The sequence below is a fragment of the Ochotona curzoniae genome, unplaced genomic scaffold (genome assembly GCF_017591425.1).
Source record: "Ochotona curzoniae isolate NIBS_2020 unplaced genomic scaffold, NIBS_Ocur_1.0 contig_832, whole genome shotgun sequence".
Taxonomy (NCBI): domain Eukaryota; kingdom Metazoa; phylum Chordata; class Mammalia; order Lagomorpha; family Ochotonidae; genus Ochotona; species Ochotona curzoniae.
In genome coordinates, this window is record NW_024466580.1 from 4,526,528 (window position 1) to 4,542,361 (window position 15,834).

The following is a 15,834-nucleotide window of genomic DNA, read 5'->3' on the forward strand; positions in this document are numbered from 1 at the left end:
CTACGCAGGCAAGGGCAGTTCTCCCAGGCAGCTGTGACAATTCCTGGAGAGTGAGAAGAGTGAGTATTTCCCTGAGTTCGAGGAGGGGTGGGTCCAAGGCTTGAGGCCAGAATCTTGCTGAGGGTGAGTCTCCCACTGGTGCCAGAGGAAGAGGCGCCCAAGCTCAGGTGTGGGGCAGAGGACAAGGCAGGGTTGTGGGATTCCTCCTTACAACTCCAGATGAAGTCATCTTCCCAGGGCCTTCAGGAAGCTTCCGTGAAGGATAAATTCCACCACATCCTTGTGCTGAAGTCTTGTGTGTGTACCAGCTGATCAAAACCAGGTGTCTGTTCACTTTGTGTTTTGAACTGTCCTGCAGGCCACATTGCCAGTGCATAACCAGGTGCTGCCCTCCATCGAGAGCGTCGATGGTTCCGACCCTTTGGCAGCTCTGCAGAACCCTATAGGGAGATTGGAGGCAAAAGAGGAAGAGGATGAGGACGAGGACGAGGATACGGAGGAAGATGAAGAAGAAGATGGTGAAGACACAGATCTGGATGACTGGGAACCAGACCCGCCCCGCCCCTTTGACCCCCATGACTTATGTAAGTGCAGACACTGAGCTGAACCATGTGGTCTTTCATGTAACTGGTGTGCAGGTGTGTGAATGTGAACCTACCCACGTACACTGGGTCCATCCTCTCCCTGGACACACTTGCTGGTTTTCCCATGTTACCCAGGAAACAAGCTCAGAGGTGCTTAGGCTCCCTGCTCAATGCTATCGGATGAATGGGGGTTGGGGCAAGTGTCCCAGCTTAGGGTTCACCAGTGCCACAGCTTCTGCTGTTAAAGGCACAGGGAGATTGTCCAGCTCCGGGCTGTTCATCCAGTCTCAGCTTTCAAGTTTGCTTTTGCTGCTTTACCTGCTGACTAAGCACCTTTCAAAATGCTTCTCATGCCCCAGGCGCTGGCACTCCCCATTTAGTAATGCTTTTCTAGCTCTCCTCGGTCTTAGGGGTGGGGAGTTTTCCCAAGGTCCTGGTGGTACATTGTGAGTCAGCATTCCACACAGACAATCTGGCCACGTGTTAACCCCACGGCCTCCCTGCCGCTCTGTTCTGCCTTTGCTCTCCCTTGCTTGCTTTTGTTTTTCCTGCCCATTGACTGAATTTGGGCCTCATTGATGTGGAGTGCTGGGGCTTCCAGAATCTGGGGCCTCACCCGACTTCTCCTGCACCCTCTGGCTGGTGGCGATAGAACCTGTTTGTGTGGGCCAGTGTCTAGCTCCACGTTCAGTTCCAGGGAACCCCCTCCTGTTGTTTCTCCTTGGCTTTCCTTAAAAATTTCAAAGCAACTCGTAAGTCAAAAGTACAGAAAGTCACCTTATCCTACAAGTATGAATACATTAATACATCCATAATTCTACCATATCGCATGGGGAGGATGTAAGTTGATAGGTTGTTGTTGTTTGTGGCTGGCTATTTCGCTCAAAAGGGAGGTTGGGGGCTGGGTCGGTGCAAACTGAGTACTCCTGGAATGTGCTGGGCTAGTGGTACTGCCCACATGCAGGGGTGGTGAGCTGCATACATTCGTCCTAGCATTGTCCTCATTCAGGGCGATGATTGGGCACTCAGCCCTGCTCTGATGAGGCAGCTTCTGTAACTTGTTCCAGCAGCTTTGTCAGATTGTTTTGTTTTTGTTTTTGTTTTTTCATAGCAGCTTTGTTGAGATGGGAACTCACCTACTGTAAAATTCACCTATGTTCTTCAGATCTGTTGCAACAGTTAGCCTGATATGGGCTTCTTTTTGTTCTTTTTCAGACAGGTTAGAGTTGGTTTGTGAGTTTGGTGGCCATTCTTTGACTCACTAAACCGCAGAGCAAGAAGTCACAGCTTGCATATTATTTTTGGCAGGCGTAGGCAAACTCTGTCTGTCGTTAAGAGGAAAATTACAGGAATTTTCATTGGTCTATGAAAGCTAATGGATTGAAATTGGCTGGGTGGTGCCGCAGAAGGAGTTCACTGAATTTGGCTTGAAAACTTCGATTTGGGATTTTTTTTTCCCCCAGGTCAGAAATTTTTGCTTGGGATCAAATCGTGGAAAGGAATCAGGCTGTTGTATTCTTCTTGAAGAACTTCTCTCTTTTGCAGGGTGCGAGGAGTGTAACAACGCCCACTCTTCAGTGTGCCCAAAGCATGGCCCCTTGCACCCAATCCCTAACCGGCCCGTGCTCACCCGCGCCAGAGCGAGTCTGCCCCTGGTCCTCTACATCGACAGGTTCCTGGGTGGGGTGTTCTCCAAGAGGCGCATCCCCAAACGCACCCAGTTTGGCCCCGTGGAGGGACCCCTTGTCAGGGGCTCTGAGCTTAAGGACTGTTACATTCACCTAAAGGTAACTGATGCTTTAATAAAACACTTTATACTCCTGATTCCTTAACAGTTTTTTTTTTTTTTTAAGAGCACTCACTTTCTTTCTGCTGACTTTTTAATTTCAATGTCACAGCCGTTGCTTGCCTGTGTTTTTCTTTCTGTGCTTAATTTGTTTTCATTGGAAACTTTTCTGTCTCAGCAATAGAACTGAGATTTGCAGGTTAGTTCCTTGTGGCAGTATGTGAAGAATTCTGAGAAATGTAGTTTTGAGGAGCAGTAGTAGTTTGCCAGGACTCCCACAATAAAATGCTACAGGCTTGGTGGCTTAAATGGGGGCAAATTTGTATCCTGTTGAAATGCCCGATGGTGTGCTTTGTGCCGAGGCTCCCTCCCTGGCATGCGTGCGGCCACCCTCTCATCGTGTCCTCTCTGTAAGGTGTACTTCTCGGTGTCCTCGTCTCTCTGCTTTCGAGGACTACTCACTCATATGAGATGAGAGCCCTTCCCTATGACCTAGTTTTCTTCTATTTTTTTACTTATTTATTTGACATGCAGTGTGACAGAGAAGAGAAAGAGAGAGGAATAGAAAAAAAAGTGTGTGTAGTTCCATCTGCTGGCTCATTTTCCAGATGCTCACAATAGCCAAGGTTGGGCCAGGATGCAAGCAGGAGTCAGGGATCCATCCAGTCTCCCACGTGGGTTGCAGGAATCTGTCATCTGCTCCATCTTGGGTGCTTTCATAGGAAGCTGGGTCGGAAGTCTAGTGTACCCAGGGTTTGAATCACTACTGTGATATGGAACATATGCACCACAACACCCACCACTTATTTCAGTGTTCTTTATTTGCTTTTTAAGCAGATTTTATTATTATTTTTTAATGTGTTTTTGAGATAGACAGCAGAGGTCTCTGTTAGCTTACACTCCGAATGTCTACCACAGCCAGAACTAAGCTAGGCCAGAGCCGGAAGCTGGGAACACAGTCTCCCTCGTGAATGGAGACATCACCATTGTCATCCAGGGCACCCATTAGAAGATAAAATCACGAACATAGTCATAAAATGAAGCCAGGCACTCTGTGTGGAATACAGGGGTCTGGAAAGGCAGAGTTACACACAGAGAGCTCTTCTAGCTGCTGTTTTGCTGTTTTGCTGTCCAAATTACTGCAGTGACAAGGTCTGGATCAGGCCAAAGGCAGGAGCCAGGAACTTTGTTGGAATCCTCTATGTGAGTACAGGAGTTTCAAGTATTGGGGAGCCCCTCCTGTGCTTTACTAGCTGTAGAAGAAGAGTGCTGAACCAGAAGTGGGGCGGCTGGGTCTTGAACTGGTGCTCTTTGAGATGCCAGTGTCAGAGGAGGCAGCCGAAGCTGTTAAGTCGCAGCACAGCTGTCCTCATAGGCATCTTAGCCATCAGGTTAAGTTCTCAGGCTTGACCTGTTTTTCAGCCAGTTCTCCAAATGCAGTCACATTCTGGGGTATTGGGGATTAGAATTTCAGCATAGAAATTTTGGGAGGCTACAATCAGGTCCTAATAGGGCCTCTAACAGCCTTTTTTCATTTTCTATTAAACTTAAAAGAAAACAAATTTATTCATTTATTTTAAAGGCAGTTACAAACAGAGGAGACAGAGAGGTTCTTACTTCTGTTGATTCACTTCCCAAAAGGCTGCAATGGCTGAAGTTAGACCAAGCCAAAGGCAGGACCCAGCTTCACTGGATCTGCCGCGTGAGCGAGAGGAGTCCAAGCACTTGGACCATCTTCTGCTGCCTCCCCCGGTGCGTTATCAGGAAGCTGGATTGGAAGGAGAACAGCTGAGACGCAAGCAGGCACCCACATAGGATGCCTCCAATTCAGGCAGTAGCTTAAGCTGCTGTGCTATAGCACGGGCCCCTTCTTCCTCTTTTAAAGCAACTTCAGTTTGCAAAGAGAACTTTGTAGACTTCAGTAATCTGTCATGTGATACTAATGGATGGAGGAAAACCACTTTCCTATTGTGTAATGTCTTTGCTATTAGATCTTTCCTCAAATATTAGTTCACTGTATGGTGAAGTGTATTTCTGTTGCTCTCTATTCCTTATATTTGATGTTTTTGTTTCTGTTCAACCTTTTTGCTATTTACTTCTTGTATAAGCCACTCTGGAGGACCAGGAGAGGGTTGTGGAAAGGGGTGAATGGGGGGCTTGCTGTCACCAGGGCGGTTTTCTTTGGTGAGTGCTAGAGATTTACAAGCAAGAACATTACTTTGTAACAGAGAAATGGTGATCTTTCATAATGTAATTGTGACTGAATCCACAAAGAAGGCCAGTTGTATGCATCTTCTGGCTTATCTGTAGCATTGTTCAGTGTTATTTTTTATGGAATACTAATTAAGTCATGCAGTTGAACTGCTCACTTTAAAATTTTGCTGGAGAATTCTTTAGGTGGGTCAGAATATCCTTTCTTCTTTGCTTTTGGGAAATTATGATGATTGCAGTGTCTCTCTGTTTGCAAAGCTTCTTCCGAATCCAAATGTCTGGATAACTTAAGCAGTACTGCTTTGTATGTTAGGACATTCATGTGAGTTCTCTTGAAGGTTTTATTTGTGTATTTGGTGTGGCTTTTTACTTTCTCTTTGGTTGCAGGTTTCTCTTGATAAAGGGGACAGAAAAGACAGGGATTTGCATGAAGACCTGTGGTTTGAGTTGTCTGATGAGACCCTTTGTAACTGGATGATGTTTGTACGTCCAGCCCAGAACCACTTGGAGCAGAACCTGGTGGCGTACCAGTATGGCCACCACGTGTACTATACGACGATAAAGAACGTGGAACCCAAGCAGGAGCTGAAGGTACCGTGCTGTGCCCCTAGGCGCTCTCCACTGGAGGAGCCGTGGTTGGACCTTTCTTCAATTCTTACCCCTAAAGTGATATTACGTAAATGGTCCTTTTCCAGTAATTTATTTGCTCATTGGGTCGCTGAGATAATAATACCATAAATAAAACAGAATGCAAAGTACATCGCTTCTGTGCTTACAAAAGACTTCCATTATAAGGCGGGTGTAGGGGTAGGAGGTAGGCGTCTTGGGGCAGACCGGCATGGTGATGGAGAGGTTAGAGGTGACTTGTCAGCATCATGTGCACATACTAGAGAAGAATCAGTTGGGGAACGGCAGATCTTATAAGATGGAAATTCAGATGTCTGAGCAGGGTTTTCTTTTCCTTTGTTTAAATGTTATATTTGAACCAGATTTGCATGCTGACTTTTGAATTCACAGATGTATTAAGGCTAACTCTGAGTTTATCAGAATATTTACATCTGGTGACTTAATACAAATTCTGCTGTAGTTCTAAATGAAAATGCCTTCATTTCAAAAGCTTACGTTAGGAACATGGCCAAAATAGAGAGTATCTAGTACCCTGTAGCTTCCTGAAATGGAAAAATAGATGAGAAAGGATCATATCAGCACATGATTTGTTTCACCACATGTTTGAAAAGTAGTGAAAGTTAGAAATTGATACCCCTTTAGTTGGAAAACAAAGCTTGGATCTAGTTTCAAAACTATACAAACTGTTATCTTTAATACCATAGCTAGATAATCCACAAATCTTCACACTACTCTAATAAATTGCTTTTTAAAAATTATTATTTTTAAAATTTTATTCATTTGAAAGACAGGAGAGAAAGAGAGAAATATCTCCTAGCCACTGATTCATTCCCCAAATGCTCCAGTGGCTGGGGACTGGGATAGAATAAAGCCAGGAGCCAGGGACTTCATCCTGGTGTCCCGGCGTGGGTGGCAGAGACCCAGTTTTGGAGCTTTCACCTGCCTATAGTGCACATTAGCAGGAGTTGGATCCAAGTACTCAAACCAGGCATCTCACCCTGTCTGAATGGCCCCATGCCAGATTCCTATCTCTGTAATGCTTTCTTAACATTAGCATAAGTAGTTACTGTATATTTCTTGATGAAACCAGCCTAGACTTATTCAGACTTAATTTTAAAACCACAGCACTGTTGGGCATTCATGAAAAGGCACACTTCAGCAAAATGAATTGGTTACGGTGTAAACTGCTTCGTGGCAGAGTCTGATTTCCCCCGTGAATCACCTCGTTCCCTCAGCATAAAGTTTACAGTTTCCTGTGTACTGTCATCCGCACCAGCAACACCATTGTTGATGATACACTAGTTTTCAAAGTTCACTTTTCCACTGTTGCCTCGGTCATGTCTCCCCGGGTCGCTGCTAGTCTTTCTGCAGGTTTTCGTACTGTGCCTTCCCATTGGAACCAATTCATCTGTGTCTTTTTCCTTAGTTGAATCTTCCTTCCCTGGAAGTTAATTGGTTTTTGATCAAGTCAGTAGGAAATTTCTGACAATGTGCTGTCTGATGTGTTAATGAGAGAGACACTGTAGGATGCTCAGATGCTTGCTAACCTTGCCTGGTTTGATATTTATTTTTTTGTTTATTCTGAGGAAATTGCTTGCTTGTTTTTTTTGTTTTTTGTCTTTGTTTACATAGCAAGTGTTAATGATTCATGGAGTGCTGATGGGGTTTGAAACAGGATGAGGTGAAATGTTGCAAAGAGCTTGGAAGGTTCCTTCAGGAGCCTGAGTCTGCTGTGATAGTGCCATCATAGCAGTGGTTGTAGAGAACTAGAGAATTGAAGATACATTCTGACTTCTGAAATATGAACTCATTAAAAATAGAGACCTTGGGGTAATAGTTTAAGAGTTGTAACAGCAAAAATGATAAAACCACCTGGAAGTTCAACCACAGGGGCATAACAAATAATGGAATTTATACTCTGTAAAATATTATTCCACAATTAAAAATGGAGTCTCCCCAGACAGCTGTCTCCATATAGTGAAAATAACATCCCATAAACATCATGTGATGACTGAACTCCTGCTGTGCTTCAGCCACTAGAAAAAAAGTGGTCAGAGTTTTAATTTTGGAGGGGAAAAAGTGACTAGAAAGAGGTAAGCAAGCAGGAGATATCAAATAAGGTGAGTGTTTTAAGAAGACCACTCTGGCTTCTGTGTGGACTGCAGGGAAGAGAGGAGCCAGTTAGATGAGTTAGAAGGCCTGTCCTGTAGTCCAGGTAAACAGTGGTCCTGTGTGGTTGGTTGTAGGTGGCAGAAGCAAAGGCAGGCAAGACACCACCTTTGCTAAAATGTTACAGAAGCAAGTTGAGAAATCAAAGTTATATTTTAGGCTTCAGGTCTGAGCAGCTGGGTAGAAAGCAGAGCATTTATTGAGGGTAACAGACAGGGGTTGACATGAAAATGGGAAGCATGGATGTGTTACGTTTGAGCAGTTAGGGAAACATGCCCAGTGTATGTTCAGCAGTAGAATGAGAGGGGACAGGAGGGGAGGGTCTGGGGTGGGAGTGTTTGCGTGGTCATTGGCGTCAAGTTGATTGGAAATGAGTAAGAAGGCCCTGGACTTGGCTTCAACTTTCGGGGATGTACTGTTGAGAAGTTAGGGAAGGGGAGCTAGCCACAGAGAGTGAGCAGAGGCAGCCAGCGGAGTAGGAGAGGGGAGACTCAAGACAGTGACACAAGTTTTGGGAATAGTCACTGATGATGATCCCAGTGCAGGTGTTTGGCAGCAGCCACTGTGATTACAACCGTGGACAAACCTGTGTTTAAAGATGCGTTAAAAAACTAGAAGAGGCTGTTTCATTTAGATAAAGCAATGATGAGTATAATTGTTGTGAAGTTGTTCTAACAGCAAAAACAATTTTTAAGACAAGAAAACAGCAAACAGGCAGTGTGTCTTCATATGTGGATTTCCTGAGAGGTTCTATGTGGGCATTATGGGGGAGGGTCACAGAGTTTTTGTAAATTTGTTTGTAATGGGCTGTGGGAAAGCCTGAACCATTTCATGTACACAGGAGAAATAATGCAAAGTGCAAGTGGAGATGTCCCTTAGCTCTGACTCTGACCTTGGTCCTTGCAGGTGTGGTATGCTGCTTCCTACGCTGAGTTTGTGAACCAGAAAATTCATGACATCTCTGAGGAAGAAAGGAAAGGTGGTTGAACTTTTGTTTTTCACATTGGCTATATGAATTATGCCCTGTTTGTGTCCTATCTTTATGCCTCATCTAATTTTCCTATCTTAATCTATAGCAGAAGATATTCCAGTAGTTTCCTTAGCTCTCCTACATGGCACATGGCCATGTAAATTCTAGGATTGAATTACAATGACATAGGAGTATTTATATTTCTTTCATGAGAGCTGGAAGATAGTATTTAATATAATGAAAACCTCCAAACATGAAATTAGAACCTAGAACAGAAGGCAGTTCCTATTTAGATTTAATCATCTCTAAGAACATGGCAAAGCAAGTATTGTCCTTTTAATGTGTCAGTGAGGTATAATCTACATAGAGATGCACAAATTCTGAGTATGTGAACACAGAGGAGCCAGATAAGAAACAGAATATGACTGGTACCCTGAAACTTCCTTTGTGTCTTTTATTCCTCCTCATTTGCCAAGTATAACTACTGCTTGGACTACTAATATCATACATAGTAATGCAGACTTTTTACTAAGTTGTACGTAAGTGAAATTGTGTATGTATAGTTTTTATGACCACATCTCTGGCTCAGTGATGTTGTGGAGTCAACCACATTATTATATATAAGTATATAATTTTTTTAAAGATTTTTTTTTTTATTGGAAAGTCAGGTATACAGAGAGGAGGAGAGACAGAGAGGAAGATCTTCCATCTGATGATTCACTCCCCAAGTGACCGCAACGGCCGGTGCTGCGCCAATCCAAAGCCGGGAACCAGGAACTTCCTTCAGGTCTCCCAAGTGGGTGCAGGATCCCAAGGCTTTGGGCCATCCTCCACTGCATTCCCAGACCACAAGCAGAGAGCTGGATGGGAAGTGGAGCTGCTGGGATTAGAACCAGTGCCCATAGGGGATCCCGGCGTGTTCAAGGCGAGGACTTTAGCCACTAGGCCACGCTGCTGGGCCCTAAAGATTTATTTTATTTTTATTGAAAACTCAGGTATTCAGAGAGGAGGAGAGACAGAGAGGAAGATCTTCCATCTGATGATTCACTCCCCAAGTGACCGCAATGGCCGGAGTTGAATGGATCCAAAGCCAGGAGCTCAGAGCTTCTTCTGGGTCTCCCACATAGGTGCAGGGTCCCAAGGCTTTGGACCATCCTCGACTGCTTTCCCAGGCCACAAGCAGGGAGCTGGATGGGAAGCAAGGCCGCTGGGATTAGAATCAGCACCCATATGGGATCCTGGCATGTATAAGGCGAGGACTTCAGCCGCTAGGCTACTGTGCTGTGCCCTATTATATGTAATTGTAATTTGTGTACAATCATTGCTATTTGGTATTCTGTTTTGTGATGGAACAAAATTCCTTTTTTTTTTTTGTGCATTTTACTACAGATTTGGCATTGTAACTCTGACACTATAATGCTTACGCCAGAGTTAGGGCAGATTTCACTGGTTAAGGCCACAGTCTTCTCCAGAATTTCCTCGCTTCAGACCCAGCTGCAAACTGGTTCCCAAGCCAGCTGCTCTACTCAGCAACTAGTGGCAGCATGGGGAATTCTCCGTAACCCCTTGGGTTTGATAACCTGATGGAATGACTCATAGAACTCAAGAAGTGCTATATTTCACTATTGATGTGTTATAGAGGATGCGTATCAGGACTATCCTTGTCCTAGGGATGGTTACCCTCCTAGCACACTGGCATGTGGTTGCCAACCAGAGATGCTCACTTGAGCTCAGGAGTTCAGTTTTTCTTGAGCCATCATCTCAAAGGCATGGTTGATGGAGTCCTTGTGGCTGTGTGATTAGGTGCGATCTGCAGCCCATCATGTAAAAAGATACTTCGACAACTTGGTAAATTGATTTAGAGGTTACCTCCTACGAATCAGGGACAGAGGTCCCTGTAGTATACAGCTGGATTGCATCCTGTAGCTTTATTGTTTCTGACTTTTGGCTATTTGAATGAATATATCTGTACCTTTCTGTTGTGGTGTATGTCTATGAGTGGGTTATAAGCTTAGCACATATTCAGCTTTAGTGGATATTTCCAGTTTTCTTAAATAGTTATATTGGACACTGGCATTAAAATAGCTTATGATAAAATGAACTCTTTGATTATGGCTTTTCAGTTTGAGTCACTAATTTATCTGAATCACACTTTCTTTGTAGCTATCTTTCCAATATGATGAACATGAGAGAGAGAGAGAAAGTAGGTAGAAAGATAGAGTGTTGGGAGGTAGGGTGAGGATGTTTGTTCCTTTGGTGTCATTTGTGACTATATCAGAAAGTAAGTTCCTCAAAGCCACCTTTGCCAAATTTTAGCCTTTGATTTCATAACAAATCAGCAATTCAAATGGCAGATACTATATAATGCTGAATTGTTTGGGCTATGGTGAGATGAAAATTGTGAGAGAGGTGGGCATTTGCATTTTGGCCGTATCTCTTGCTCATCAGCCTTCCTGATTCCTCTCCTGTGACTGCAGTTCTTCGAGAGCAAGAGAAGAATTGGCCTTGCTATGAATGTAATCGCCGGTTTGTAAGCTCAGAACAGTTGCAGCAGCACCTCAATTCTCATGATGAGAAACTGGATGTGTTTAGCAGGTATGTATGAGGCGAAGGGCTTGTTCATGTACTTAGTTTGTCTTTAAAGATTTCAAGTTATTTCTGTATCATCTATAAACTAATGAATATTGGTTGGTGGAGTGTATTTGTGTGTGCAAGAGAGGGAGAAACCAGGTAGCTAGGTGCCTCTGGGAGCCTGCTTAGGGAAACATTTTACCTGCCATCTCCTGTTCCAACCCCCTCTTTACCATTTAATAATTTTTGCACAGAATTAAATTATTGTTAATAGATAATTTAGTCACAGTAGCCTAGCGGCTAAATCTTTGCCCTTGAATGTGCTGGATCCCATATGGGTGCCTGTTTGTGTCCTGGCTGTTCCACTTCCCATCCAGCTCCCTGCTTGTGGCCTAGGGAGGCAGTAGAGGACAGCCCAAAGCCTTGGGACGCTGCAGCCATATGGGAGACCTGAAAAAAGCTCCTGGCTTCTCAGTTCTCCATTGTGGCCACTTGGGGTATGAACCAGAAGATGAAAGATCTTTTCTGTCTCTCCTCTCTGTATATCCGCCTTTCCAATAAAAAAATAATAAAAATAAAATCTTTAAAATTTTTTTAAATAAAAAACTAATTTCCAGCATAACTGCTATCCAAGAAAAAGTGATCCTTTCACCTTTTTAAAATCCTTCTTGAGATTCTGAAATAGGAATTCTTAAGCATGTATCACTCTTAAGGTAGCGTAGATTGTTGAAATAATGTGCCACACTGATTTCCAAGCCTTTTCTTTTTTTCAGTGGAATAATTCCTTTATAACAATTAGATCCTATGTTTATTTGCACAATATAATAAAGCTAGATGAGGGAACAATCTCATAGGATGGGTTGACCAGATGCCAGGTAGAGTAGGTAGGGCTTTATGAATGATGATAAGAATTTTTAATTTTGTTTTCACCATGAAAGGAGGAAATTTTCAGATGGTTTTAATTAGGGAGTATTATGATGTCAATTTTGTTTTAGTAGATCTCTTGGATAAAAATGAAAACATCATGTTGGCTTATGTTGGAGTACAGTGAGGACTGAGAGTTCATTTAGAAGCTATAGCAACAGTTGAGCTGAGGAATGAGGGCTGCTTGCATAGGGCAGCACCTGTGGGACAGATTCAGGATTGCCGACCTTTATAGGGTTTGGAAAGGCTAGAGGCCATGCACAGTGGCATCAAGGCAAGTGGGAAGGTGGATGTTCTAGGAAGGTACCATACAGTTGCCTGCAATTTTAAGTGTATGGTTGAGGTTCATGGTTATCCAGTGAAAACAAGAAGCTAGCAAGGCTGTGTGCTGTCCCGCAGGCTTTATCCAGCTGCCAGGACACTGGTGCAGGGCAGGGATGATACAGCAGGTTGATGATGCAGCAGTGGGGTGGGAATGGAGAGCCAGTCCATAGATGAAATGAGGAAAGAGGTGCAGGACCGCACCTGGAGATGGTGTAGAGAGGGGAATTTTCCAAGAATGGAAAAGTCTAGAACATGACCACAGGAGTAGATACATGAAATTGAAGGCTGTCCTGCGTATCTTGGGCTTTTGAGCAACTATCAGATTTTTTTTTTAAGGTAAGATATTGATATTGTAGTTACAGATACATAAAAAGTTCTCATAATTTAGAAACACACAGTGAAATATTTACAGATGCAATAATGTTTGGGACATAAAGAGAATATGTGTGTGGAATTAGTGGGAGTATGGATGGACTCAGATTGACTCCAATTTGATAAATGTTGAAGTTGCGTTATAACAGTCTTCATTGGGTTCTAATGCTATTTTCTCTACATTTACCTAGATTCAAAACTTTTTATTATTAAAAGTCTTTTACAAGTTCCCAGAAAAATATAACATTTGTTAAACTGTTAAGTAAATAAGTGGAAGACTAAAATATGATCTGATTCATATTGTGTACTTCCCACAGACACATCTTGATGAAGAGAAAATTTTGTTTTTAATGGGCACATTTCCTTGTACAGACATATTTGTGGGCTACATAAAAATCACAATACATCTTTGATGTGTTGATCATATCGAGGTAGTTGGCATATTCAGTACCTCAGAGCTTTTGTTTTTTAGAGTAGAGTTAGGAACATTCAAAATCTTTTCTACGGGTTAATTGCTGTCATCCCTGCTATAAGCCTGCTGTGCCAGAGAACATCAGAAATTACTCTTCCTCTCCAACTGCACCCTGGTACTCGTGAACATCTTCTCCAGCCCTCCCTCCCCATACACTTTCCCAGGGCCTGGAAAGAATGCCTCTGCGCTGTTGTTGTGGCACCAACTCTAGCTTCCACATCCAAGTGAGAACATGCAGTATTTGTCTTGGTGTGTCTAACTGCACACACATTGTGAAAGAAGCGTCCATGCCGTACTTTTGTGGGCTTTTTATTCAGGAATTGTTGCGTATCAGAAACCTGCACAAAGGGATAAAACGTGTGTGGTATTTCCGAGGTGTGTTAGGGGATGGATGAACTGAAAACTTGCCTATCCTGCCAGAAGCTTATAATGAAACGAGAAGACACTTTGGATTTAGCCACATTTCTTGAGAGAACAACGAAGCGAGGCAAAGGGAAAGAATGGAATCCTGTCTCTGAGAACACCTCCTAGGAAGGCACATTAAGGCTTTAACGTGTTCTATCCTGTCTGCGTTTCTGTCCTCGGTTTGGGTTTTTACAGTTCCTCATAATAACGGAACACATCACTTGGGTTTTAAGGAGAGTGAAGCTGAGAAACTTAGAAATTATGTATGAGCAAAATCCTTGTTTCTATTGGAGAAAAGTATCAGGGACTAGAACAAAGTCAAATCCTGGGGTTCGAAAGGACGATTTAAGAGGATGTTTGTGGTGGAGTGTTATGTAACTGTGATCATTCGTAACCCAATCTCTCATCCCCAGAACGAGAGGCAGAGGAAGGGGAAGAGGCAAGAGACGATTTGGCCCAGGTCGGCGGCCAGGGCGTCCTCCCAAATTTATCCGCTTGGAAATCACCAGCGAGAATGGGGAAAAGAGTGATGATGGGACACAGGTACTGGGATGGGAAGGCTTGAGTGAGGACTTAGCAGGGCTCGGAGAGGACGCAAATGCAGAGACCTTTTGTGTGTTTGCAGTCCTTCAGATGAAGTGTTGCTGCGCCTTTTAAAGTGATGAGAGGCCAGTAGAAAGAGAGCGTATTTCTCAAGTGTTACAATAAACCAACTGGGCTGCCCTCAAGAGTTGTAATTATCAGAGATCTCAGAGGGAGACTTTGTCGAATTTAACAATTCTAGTTATTGATATTCCAGAAGAGTCCTTTTCCTCTCAAAGTGGCCTGCAATACCTCCTAATTTTTTGGGTTCCGTGCAGTTACCTAATTAACTTTCCCGAGGGGAGAAAATTGGTCCCAAGGTTTTTGAGTCTAGTCATTTAAAAAGAGCAGCATTTCTGAATGTCAGCTGACACTCCTTCCAACACTGATCCTTCAGTCTAGGTGGGGAAATAATTCCTGCTCGTTGGACATTTCAGGACTTGCTGCATTTTCCCACAAAGGAGCAGTTTGATGAGGCTGAACCAGCTACTCCAAATGGACTGGACCAACCAGTACAAACCCCTGTCTCACTGCCTCAGCCGCCACAGGAAACCCCAGCTCCTCTGGACCACGAACCAGAAACCCACACCCTGCACCTGCAGCCTCAGCAGGAGGAGAGCGCAGCACCCACCCAGAGCACCCTGACTGCCGACGACATGCGCAGAGCCAAACGCATCCGAGTAAGTGCGAAGCGTGCCCCTCCCTCTCACGCTGTTCAGCTTCCTTCCGCCGGCCAGCGCTGTTGGTGCTGCGTTTTCCAGCCTCCCCGCTCTCCACTTCCGAGTCTTGCGTTTATTCCATCACATGCCTGACCCTTTGCATTTCTCAAAGCCCAATGGTAGGCTGGCATGGCAGATCCTAGACTCATTCAGTTCAGTATGACACAAAAGTCTGGGTTTGGCTAGATCCTAGTATACTACAGTAAAAGTAGACTAGCTCTTTGAACCCTCAGTGTCACAGACTGAAAATGGAGAGATAAGTACATTTCCTTGTGAGAATTATTTATAATTTAGGCCAGATGAATCTACCTAATTGTAGCTTTCAAGTTAACTTTAGGTAACTTAAAAGTTTGGCTTTCTATTGTTTCCAAGAGGAGACTGGAAAATATCATAGCACACCCGTACAGAGGGCCGTGTGTCCAACGCGATGAGGCAGGAACAGCCCACAAGCCTGCGCAGAGCTTCAAGTGGAGTGCAGGTTGTAGAGTTAGGTTGTATCTCAGAGTCAGCGCAAACCTACATCTTGGCTTTAACTGTGGCTTCCAATGCAGATGTGCTTTCCAGACAGGATGATTGGAGTCTGAGCACAGGGAATGTGTGCAGAAAAGGACAAGATTAGTGGAATCAATGGCTGTGCTCAAAACAAAAACCAAACCAAAGTCATTAAATCCACATGTGTGGCAGCTGGGCACGTAACGACTTGTCCTGGTACTTTACATGTGGGTGGAAAGTCATACATGTATGATTCCTAAGCTCTTCACCTCCTAGATGGATGTTCCTTTTACTTAATGCTTCCTTTAGGTCTTACTTGCCTAAGGGCTCGAAGGGACCTTGAAAAGTAGTCTAGCCCCTACCTTCATGTAAAAATGCTTTTAAATGCTTCTGGTCATAGAAGCTTCAAGGGACTCCAAGAAGTCTGAGGTAAAACTGCCCTTCTTAGGGTCTCATCTATGAAACCTAAGTTTGAACTGAATCTGCATTACTTCAACAAGCTGTGTACAAATATATAAACATAGGCTGGAAAGGCAGCTCTTTCCTAATCTCTACTTCTTTTTCTTACCCAAGTACTGTTGCCTTTTTTTTTTTCTGCATAACCATTCTGACTTTTTTTTAAAAAC

The 15,834-nt window shown here is 43.7% G+C and overlaps 1 protein-coding gene across 1 annotated transcript in view; it reads left to right on the plus strand.

Moving 5' to 3' along the window:
- PRDM10 (PR/SET domain 10) overlaps positions 1-15,834 on the plus strand; it is a 99,637-nt gene that overhangs the window by 55,073 nt on the left and 28,730 nt on the right. Inside the window, exons 5-11 of the mRNA XM_040992667.1 lie at positions 359-584; positions 2,130-2,371; positions 4,969-5,172; positions 8,284-8,356; positions 10,825-10,942; positions 13,829-13,958; positions 14,435-14,677. Coding sequence (XP_040848601.1) covers positions 359-584; positions 2,130-2,371; positions 4,969-5,172; positions 8,284-8,356; positions 10,825-10,942; positions 13,829-13,958; positions 14,435-14,677 — 1,236 coding nt within the window. The remainder of the gene's footprint in view (positions 1-358; positions 585-2,129; positions 2,372-4,968; positions 5,173-8,283; positions 8,357-10,824; positions 10,943-13,828; positions 13,959-14,434; positions 14,678-15,834) is intronic.